Raw genomic sequence first — 10000 nt, 5'->3', positions numbered from 1 at the left:
ATAGCCTAGGGGGGTGACGGGGAGGAGAATACAATACAATACAATACTGACTATTGTCTTCATGACATAGGCCGCTAGGGTTATCAACAACATCATGAACTATCAATAGACATCACCACCATCATTTTCATCTTCATCTTCATCATTATTAACATTGCTATCTGGACCTCATCATCCTCATGTTCCACCTGCCCCATCTTCTTCCTTAACATCATCTTCCATTCTTTATCATCATCGTCATCGTCATCGTCATCATCATCATCATTATTATCATCACCATTATTATCATCATCACAATCTCATCATAATAACCAAGAACCAACTTAACATCTGAACAGTCTGTTTATTGTAACACCTGAACATCTGATAATGAAGATGATGGAGCAATACTCACTGACGAAGTAGTCTGAGGTATAGCGGGATTCCTGGAATGAGGAGGTCAAGCCGTTGATGGGGAAATACTTGTCTTCTGCAAAGTGGGCAAAATGTGAAGAGACAATATGACAACATTAGATACCAATGAAAGCAGACACCCAAGAGTGGCCTACACATACATAGGTATGGTCCAGGTTTGACAGTAGAGCATGTAAAGTCATTATAAATATCCTATATATTATATATAGGATAATATCTAGGAATAGGACTACTGTATGACTTTGATCATGAGTGTTACTTTTTAATCTATTGTATGTCATGAATAGATCACAAATTGATTCCCTGTTGTATGACAACTAAATAAGATGGCTTGAATGTCATTGCACCTACAGGTAGGCAACAGTTCCTAATGTTTGTGTGTATACAGTGTAAATGAAGCATTTTATGAGTGTCCAACACAGTGTATTCTGAAACAGAGCATCCCCTCTCAAGCATACCTTTCTGTAGCATGTCAAGGTGCTCCCAAAGGATGTCTCCTACGAAGTCAGGAGCGAGGTCAAGGAAGCGGTCCTTGCCTAGGGCACACAGGTTGGCGCCGTTCATGCAGAACTTGTCAAAGTCCACGTTCTTCAGGGTGAACTCATTCACTGTCCATGTCAGCCACTCTCTGACGTGGGCTTCCGTCCACTGTCTGGGATCTGAAAGTGGTTGAGCGCAAAAATAGCAGGGTTAAAATAGTGGTAATTTTACTCTTTGGATGATGCAGCATTTTTAAGAGTTAATTCTACTGAATATTGTGTAAATATGAAGTGCTGTAGAGTTGAAAGTACACTGGCCACCCACGGAATTTTGACTTGTGTGTGCGCTCATGTGTGCGTGCGTGCGTGCTTGCGTGTGTGCATGTGTATTTGTGTGTGTGTGTGTGTGTGTGTGTGTGTGTGTGTGTGTGTGTGTGTGTGTGTGTGTGTGTGTGTGTGTGTGTGTGTGTGTGTGTGTGTGTGTGTGTGTGTGTGTGTGTGTGTGTGTGTGTGTGTGTGCATGTTGGGGGCACAAACAGAGACAAGAAGAGCCATTGTGAGCCGAGCGAGATGATGGTGGGTGGGGGGATGGGGAGTATGGGGGGGTCATTCTCCCGTCTTCCCCAAGGCTAACAGATCCGCCAGAGTCTATTAAAAACACGCACAAGACTATGATCAGCTTCTAAGAATGGCCCACACATCTATGAAATGCTCTAATGGTCTGGAAATGTGACTTCAGCAATGGGTCTAAAACAGTCACAGACGAATTTTCCCAAAAAAAAAATATATAGAAAAAGTCTTGTTTTTCCCCATCACCATTCGCTGGGCATGTGTTTTTAATCCAGACCAAAACAAAAAAACAATACAGACATAATATACATTTTTTTACAAATGTGTGTGGTGGTGGTGGGCCTTCTGGCTGTTCGAGTTGCTCCAACTCCAAAATGCCCCATTCTCTCGACTTTTGTTTTGGTCTCTGGCTGCTAGTTTACAGCCTGGCACTATAATAAATAACCTCAAATGTGTGATACTGTCACACACACTGTCACACATTTTGACTCGCATGAGCTGAGGACAGCGAGGCTGTTCTTATTCTGTTTACATGGCCTATTATTTTGTCAAATGGTAAGGATGTAAACATAACTGAGGTCTTGGTGGTGGAGATAAAAAACCGAGCCAAGGGCTCCTTTTACATGTATGGAGCTTTTTGGCCACTTTTTGGCCGCTTTTTGGCCGTCGACACACATCCATCCCTGGTTCTTATGCGGTGCAATATGATCAGACATATGATCGTCTCTCTCTCTCTCTCTCTCTCTCCCTCCCTCTCTCTCTCTCTCTCTCTCTCTCTCTCTCCCTCTCTCTCTCTCTCTCTCTCTCTCTCTCTCTCTCTCTCTCTCTTCCCCAGCTATTTGCAGAGAGGCCACACTAAACCCAACCCACCCAAAGTCATGGTCTGAGCACGCTTCGTGAGGGGCCCCGCCCGAGATGCTTGTAGCGGAGCATTCTGTGGCCTGCCTCCTCAATTTTCAGAAACATAACTCAACTGCATCCCAACTGCCGCTTATGGATGCCATGTGCCTATCTTCTTGGCATTTCTCCCTTCAACTCAGGTCTCCGAAATCCACACTTTTTTGCGCCGGAAAAATATAAGAGTATCACTTAACCCATTGATGCTGGATGTTGCGTTGCGCAACATTGGCCCTGGCGCCTGGAGCTGCATGACACAACATTCAAGCTCATGAGATTTGAGACAATTTTGTTAAAAGTCTTGGTATGTTAGAGCTGAATGGACATATTCTAATGCAATATCAGGGTGTTAGCATTTGAAAGCAACTTATTGCATGTGTCATGTGCTTCAGAGGCTGAGATATTTGGGTTTTTATAGGCTGAGGATAACATTTCTTCAAAAGAGCTTAGGTATTCAGCAGCCTTTTCTTCAGGTGCCTTAGGCATCAATGGGTTAATATGTTGAGAACCAAAACAAGACAAGCAAAAGAAAGTAGGCCTGTGGTTTAGTCTGCATCAGATATATTAGGCTAAATGTTGTGTGCTGGTAATGGCATCATGCCCTAACTGAGTAGACCAACAAACATGAGGGGAAAAGCTGAAAGTTTTTCTGCCGCTGAGCTGCCATTGTCCACATCGCTTCTGATTCAGTTAGGACACAGAGCAGTTAGAGGCTAACTCTATAAGCGGCTGAATAGTTGCCACAGTATGCAGACTAATAGCCTGACTTTGCGTGACAGACAAACAGAGGCAGCGTTCATCCCAGACTACTACCGTGTGTGTGTGTGCGCGAGTGTGTGTGCGCGTGCGTGCGTATGTATGGTATGTGTGCTTTTGTTTGCTTCTGTCTGTGTCTTGTGTACCTTTGGGGATTCCCAGTCGCTGCTGCTCCTTGGTGAAGCCACTGAAGGTGGCCTTGAGGGCCTGTGACATCATCTCTTTACTCCCAGGAGTCAGCAGGGGCATGTCTCCACAGTCCAGGTCTACTGTAGAGAGAAGACAAACACAAGAGAGAGAGAGAGAGAGAGAGAGAGAGAGAGAGAGAGAGAGAGAGAGAGAGAGAGAGAGAGAGAGAGAGAGAGAGAGAGAGAGAGAGAGAGAGAGAGAGAGAGAGAGAGTGTGTGTTTTAGGTTAGGTTTAGATTAGGTTGCTGTGCTACATTATTGTGACTACTGATACGTATTGCTACTACATGTCATGTACGCCTGCTCTGTCATGTCAATGAAGATGAAGAGCTATTGAAATTGAAATTGAAATTGAGAGAGAAAGAGAGAGAGTAGAAGGCGTTAGTATAGCTTGCGGGAATATCTCAGCCCAGCACTTCTTTGGAACAATGATTCATCGCTTGCAAAACACAAAATTTACATACTCTCATGATACATGGCTTTATTTAATCGATTGTGAAACCCAAAATACTCAGAAGCTCTCATGGACGCCACTTTGTCGATAGCCTGAAATTAGGTCATTGGGTGTGTGTGTGTGAGAACAAATGTGATGCTTCTGCTTTTTTTTTAAAAAAACGTGATGTTCTGCTTTATCCATCTGACGTGGCAGAAAGTACAATACAAGACTGACCGTTTATTTTAGAGGGCTATTGAAATTGCTTCAATGACCAATGAGCATTGTTAGTTGATTTGCATTAGCATTGTTAGTTGACAGTTTAGAATTAATTTAGAATTCTTTTGATTGTCAGTCGAACACAACCGTCCTCCTATCAGCGCTTGTTGTCAACGTTGCTAAGATGCAAATGCAGAAATCTACAGTGGAACAATCCTTGCAAATCAATCACGGATGCTTCAAAACCGTTGAATGGAATACAAGAAAAGCATGTTGTCCATGTTGTAGTATATACGTCAATGGCTTTGTCTGGCTATTGTGACAGGAAGCAAAATACAAAACAGCTTGACCGCTACTGCTTGCTTGTGTACTGACTGGCTTATAGCTTGCTTGTTTGGTCATTCGATACGCCCACCAGCTTGTGGCAGAACCCCCGTGTGCGTGTGGCCTTTTATCCCCTTGACCTCCTTGTTCAAAGCCCTAAAGGTGGTCCAGCGACCAGAGGCTATTGTGTGGAACCAGGCGGTCGGCACAGGGACGTACGAGCATGGGTCGGATGATGTGTGTTCGATAACCCCAACCAACCCAACACCCACATATACACACACATATATAAATACACACACACACACACAGCCACACACACACACACACATACACACACACACACACACACACACACACACACACAAAGCCACACACACACACACACACAAACACCACCCCCTCAAACGTCCCGCACAGCAAGCAGAGGACCTGGCCAGTGCCCTCCACACCACACCACACGGTCTCTGCAGCCTCCCCTCTGGGACAGACAGAGGGGCTACTGTCAGCCAGCCGATGCAGCAGGGGTCAAGCAGTCAGGGTCGCAAGGTCGAGGCCACGGGGTGATGATGTCACGGGGGGAGTCCTTGTGGACAGCGGCATCCCGAGGGGCCTTAGCCAGGGGGGGCGTGGGGGATAGGGGGGGCTGACGGGGTGGTGAACACACGGGTCTCTGTTCTGCTCCGTACAGCCACTGGGCACGCAGCACAGTGGCGGCGGCGGCACACAGAGGGGGCTTTTTTTTATGCCGTTAAACAGTGCCCAGTGACTCTCCACTACCCGCTGATCCAATTAGGGGTGGTGGCAGAGACAGAGCATGGGGACAAGGGAGGGGCAGCGGGGGAGACAGTGTGGGGACAACCCCCTAGTAAACCACTACTACCCCCCATCAACGCCCACCCACACCCCCACCACCACCCACACTGCCACCATCAGCCCTCAACCAACCCCTAAGGTCTCCGAATATAGGGCCAGCTCGGCAGCGGCCCCCCAGTGAGAGACCCATAAACCGGAGCAGAGACAGAGGCATAGACTGGGGGAGAGACATGGAGCAGGAGCAGAGGCAGGAGCAGAGGCAGAGACTAGGGGCAGAGACTGGGGCAGATACTGGAGTAGAGGGAAGTGGTAAATGCAGAGGTAGATATATGGGGCAAGGTTAAAGACAGAGGCAGAGACAGATGAAGGTCTGATGACTGTGGACTTAATTTGGAGGATAAGAAAAAGGTCAAACAGGGGTTGTGATGGGCGGTGATGGGGGGTTGGGTTGTATGGTGGCCATATTAACCCTAACAAGAAGAGACTAATGGAGATCTGTTAAGGTTTGTCTGGTGTCACACGACACGACAAGGGATTTTTTGGGGGTAGGGCCATAACCAACTATGGTGGCTGTCTTTTGTGTTTGTGTGCGTGCGTGCGAGCGTGCGTGCGTGCGTGTGTGTGTGTACTCGGCTATGCACCCAGATGTTCTGGCAGAGTGCTACTGCACACTCTGAGTTTGATATGCCAGCTCAAACTGCTTCGTACTTCATGCTTTTTTGCCTTCTACTCTCTCTCTCTCTCTCTCTCTCTCTCTCTCTCTCTCTCTCTCTCTCTCTCACTCTCTCTCTCTATCTCACTCTCTCTCTTTCTCCACACTTTCTTTTTTCCTTTCTTTCTTTTTTTCCCCTTGCGCTCGTCGTTGACGCGACAGGCTCTGTCTGGAATGTACAACAGCTGTCCTTCCTTCCCAACAGCCTCTCTTTCTTTCTCTATTTTCTCTCTCCCTCACTTTTACCACTCTCTTTCACCATCTCTCATTCACAGTCTCTCTCTCTCTCTCTCTCTCTCTCTCTCTCTCTCTCTCTCTCTCTCTCTCTCTCTCTCTCTCTCTCTCTCTCTCTCTATCTCTCTCTCTCTGTGTCTCTCCCTCTCTGCCACCATCTCTTTCACTGACTTTCCTGTCTCACTCATTCCCACCACATCTTGTCTGTGATCTGGCACGGGTGATGAGGGGTGGGGGAAGGAGGTGGAGGAGAGATTGTTGGTAGGGCTTAGAGCTTTGGTCTGGTTCGGTGGATGGATGGTTGGTGGGATGTGGGGGGAGGGAGGGTACATGAGGGTTGTAGAGTGGTGGATGTGGGGTAGGGTGGGCTTGATAGAACAGGGTCTGGGACTGGGTCTGGGTGGGTGGCGAGTAGCATGGTGGTAGCTGTGGTGGTGGTGAGGCTGGGGGGGAGGGGGGATATGGGACTTGACAGAACAGAGCTACATTAAGCAGAGTCTCTCTCAAATGGATGGGAACAATAATGTGCTGCTGCGTGATTCAATTAGGCCCGGGACGCCTCCCCTCCACTCCATTTGGACCTCTTAATTGCACATTAGCGACTTCATTTTATTGGCTTTGCGTCAGACCCTTTTGCATGGCGGTACTCAAAAAAAGGAAAAGGAAAAGCAAGAGAGGGAGAGAGAGAAAGAAAGAAAAACAACAACGAGCCCAATTTTCGATTACCTAAAATTCACCCCCTTCTTTTCTCCAGAATTTGTTCATCAGAAAAAGAGAGAGTGAGAGAGAGAGAGAGAGAGAGAGAGAGAGACAGAGAGAGAGAGAGAGAGGAGAGAGAGAGAGAGAGAGAGAGAGAGACAGAGAGAGAGAGAGAGAGGAGAGAGATGTGGCAAAAATGCTGGCGATGGGATGGGGGGGTTGTAGCCTAGGAATGCAAATTTGTTTGGACGAAAGCAAGCATTTGACGTGCTTCGCAGCTATGAGGCAGCCTCAAGGAGAAGATTAATGCTTTTGTTTGAATGGTGGATCACACACACACAGGCAAATGTGCTAACGGACTCAAGCGCCAGACCCATTCATTGTTACCAAATGTACGAAAATGGGCTCATGAAAGTTTGGCACGAACAGACCAAGCACTTTCTTTCATTCAGATGAGAGAAAGAAAGAGAGCGATGGGGAGGAAGAAATAGAGAGAGGGGAGGACAAGAAAGCACGGCAGAGAGAGAGAGAGAGAGAGAGAGACGGAAAGACAGACAGAGAGAGATGGAAGAACAAAAGAAAGACAGTCAGAGGACATTGAGGGAGAGAATAAACACATCAGACGCTACATGAGCATCATGCCTATTGTCTGAGAGTTGCAGACAAACTGAAGCTACAGTATGTGCTGAGAAAGCCACTCGTACACTATCACGCCTCCTAAACAGGCAAGGTGCGATGAAGAGAGAGCAAAGTGCCTTTTCATTCGTTTTCAACAGACAACTTGTTGCTCAAAATAAGATAGGTTAAGTGAAGAAAGAAAGAAAGAAAGAAAGAAAGAAAGAAAGAAAGAAAGAAAGAAAGAAAGAAAGAAAGAAAGAAAGAAAGAAAGAAAGAAAGAAAGAAAGACAGACAGGCAAAATGAGCACGAGTGAGAGAGAGCGAGATGTTAAGACAGAGACAGAAAGAGAGAACAGGAGAGAGAGAAAAAAGGGAGAGATAGTTGTCTCCAGCTTATGGCTTCCTTTGATGCAAGAGACAGTTTATTTGAGATGGACGGCTCTCAGTTTATCTGCACTTTCGAACTGCTCTTTGCAGTGCTCTCATCCTCCTCCCCCTCGCTATGCTCTCTACACTCCTCTAAGGCTCATCTCGCTGCTCAGCACTGCTCGCCTCGCGCCCACGCAGCCCAGAGAGCATTCAAGGTTGGCCCAAGATGCAGCCGGACCACTAATGGACACGACACAGATCTGACAACCAGAAGTTCGGGGTTTTTTTCAGATCTTTTTTAGCGGCTAACGACTTTCGATGAAAAAACAACACTGCCACCTCTATTGTTTAAAGATCGTCAACCACTCCCAAATGGGTATGTGACCTGGGAAAGGCCAAGTTGGGTCGAAAAACATTGTCACAATATTAAACCTTCAAATACTTGAGAAAGGCCACACTGTCCCGAAACGTTGTTTGTTTAATGAAATTCAACATGATGGACAAGAGTGTGCGGTATCTTCCCCTCTGAAACCTTCAAATACACCATGCAAGTGGATGCCATTTTTCTTCAAACCACCCTCAGGTTAGGAGCCCACAAGGTCAGTTGCCGCATCACATGTTGTGCTGTCTGATGACTCTTGGCTTGTGCTGTGCCTGTTTGGCCACACCCGTGCCACCTCCATGCCACATCTGTGACCCACCACCCCCCACAAAAACCCAACCAGGTGCCAGTTTGGGTACAGCTGGGTGTGGTGGGGTCAATGCCAACTAAGGCACCTCCCATCTCTCTCTCACTCACTGGTGGTGGTGCCATTTGACCGACTTCACACTACGCTACTCATACTAGCGGCGCTCTTGCTGCAATGTGGATGGAAACTTTTGAGCTTTCAAAAGGCGCCACACCTGTTCCTTTTGTTTCTAGAAAGCTAAATGCCACACATTCAAATGCTGCGCGAAAGAAAGAAAAAAAACGTTCAAGACAATGAAGTGGCAGCTCTGTATGTAACAGTGCAATATGCTGCTTGTCTGTGAGAACAGTCTAGAAGTCTAAGCCTGCGAAATATTAAAATTCTTTCTGTGGTCCGCCATGTCAACATGTGGCACATCTTATTGAGTGCTGTAATCATCAAAATTTGGCCATGTTTGCTTTTGTCAGCTTCTTCTCCATCGGCCAAAAAAAGTTATGCACTACATGAAGACTTGAAACAGTGTGCGTGCGCGTGTGTGCGTGTGTGTGTGTGTGTGTGTGTGTGTGTGTGTGTGTGTGTGTGTGTGTGTGTGTGTGTGTGTGTGTGTGTGTGTGTATGTGTGTGTGCGTGCGTGCATCCGTGTCTGTGTGTATGTGCATGCTTTCGTGTCTGCGTGCGTGCATGTGTGCGTATGCGTGCGTGCGGAGGGGGTTAACAAACATGGAGGCTCACCAGGCCTCTTTGAAGCCCCCCCTCCATTAACCGAAGGGAAAAGATCAAAGATCCCCTGCAAGTAATTGGCTTCTTTGGGGAGTGGAAGGGGCTTTTTTGGAGAGTAGTAAGGGTGTACTTTACACTTTGACCATGGCCATGGCCAGGCTAACAGTGGACATAAAAGTTGTGGTCCCCCCTTTCTGGTGGTCATCTAAACACAACAAACACAAACACACATGCACGCACACACACACACACACACACACACACACACACACACACACACACACACACACACACACACACACACACACACACACACACACACACACACACACACACACACACACACACACACACACACACACACACACACACAGTCACATAACGAGAGAACGAGAGACAGAGAAAGCAAAGACGGGGGGCATGGCAGCCAATGACAAAAAAGGCTGCCACCGGACTGTTTGGACAGGCTCATCCGTCATCCTGACTGACAGCTCTGTTGCCACACATCCACCCGTCCACCCGTCTGTCTCGACTTGAGCTGTCAACTCAGGACAGCCGAGACAGCCCACGCGAAACAGAGCACCTCCTCTCAAAACACTGGCATCCCCCTGCATGCGTCCAGGTAAGCTGACAAGGGGGGGTGGGGGCAAAGGGGTCAGTTGTCCCGGGGAGAGGGAAAGAGGGGGCCCAGAATTGGTACCCTATTACGACGTTTATATTGAGTGAAGGGGGTCTCTTTCAGATTATTTTGTCCCGGGTCTGGTCAACACTATCAGCGGCCCTGCATGTGTCTTTAGACTCGTATCTTTCTACGCCTTCTCCCCCTTCCACAGACACCCTCAAAATGCTACACAAATTGAACA

The 10000-nt window shown here is 47.4% G+C and overlaps 1 protein-coding gene across 7 annotated transcripts in view; it reads right to left on the bottom strand.

Annotated features, from left to right (window-relative positions):
* The window catches only part of ets1 (v-ets avian erythroblastosis virus E26 oncogene homolog 1), a 79934-nt gene that overhangs the window by 13414 nt on the left and 56520 nt on the right, over positions 1-10000 (bottom strand). For 5 of the 7 annotated variants that reach the window (XM_063205515.1, XM_063205517.1, XM_063205519.1 and 2 more), the window contains 4 exons: positions 3263-3385; positions 873-1073; positions 395-469; positions 1-5 (listed from right to left, as the gene is read on the bottom strand). The exon at positions 1-5 is cut by the window's left edge and continues 244 nt beyond it. In XM_063205515.1, coding sequence (XP_063061585.1) covers positions 1-5; positions 395-469; positions 873-1073; positions 3263-3385 — 404 coding nt within the window. The remainder of the gene's footprint in view (positions 6-394; positions 470-872; positions 1074-3262; positions 3386-10000) is intronic. The other 2 variants (XM_063205521.1, XM_063205518.1) reach the window with 2 other exon arrangements.

This window comes from Engraulis encrasicolus, chromosome 8, assembly GCF_034702125.1.
Source record: "Engraulis encrasicolus isolate BLACKSEA-1 chromosome 8, IST_EnEncr_1.0, whole genome shotgun sequence".
In the NCBI taxonomy this organism is placed as follows: Eukaryota; Metazoa; Chordata; class Actinopteri; order Clupeiformes; family Engraulidae; genus Engraulis; species Engraulis encrasicolus.
The sequence above is the reverse complement of the archived record's forward strand: the minus strand, read 5'-3'. Positions and strand labels throughout refer to the sequence as shown.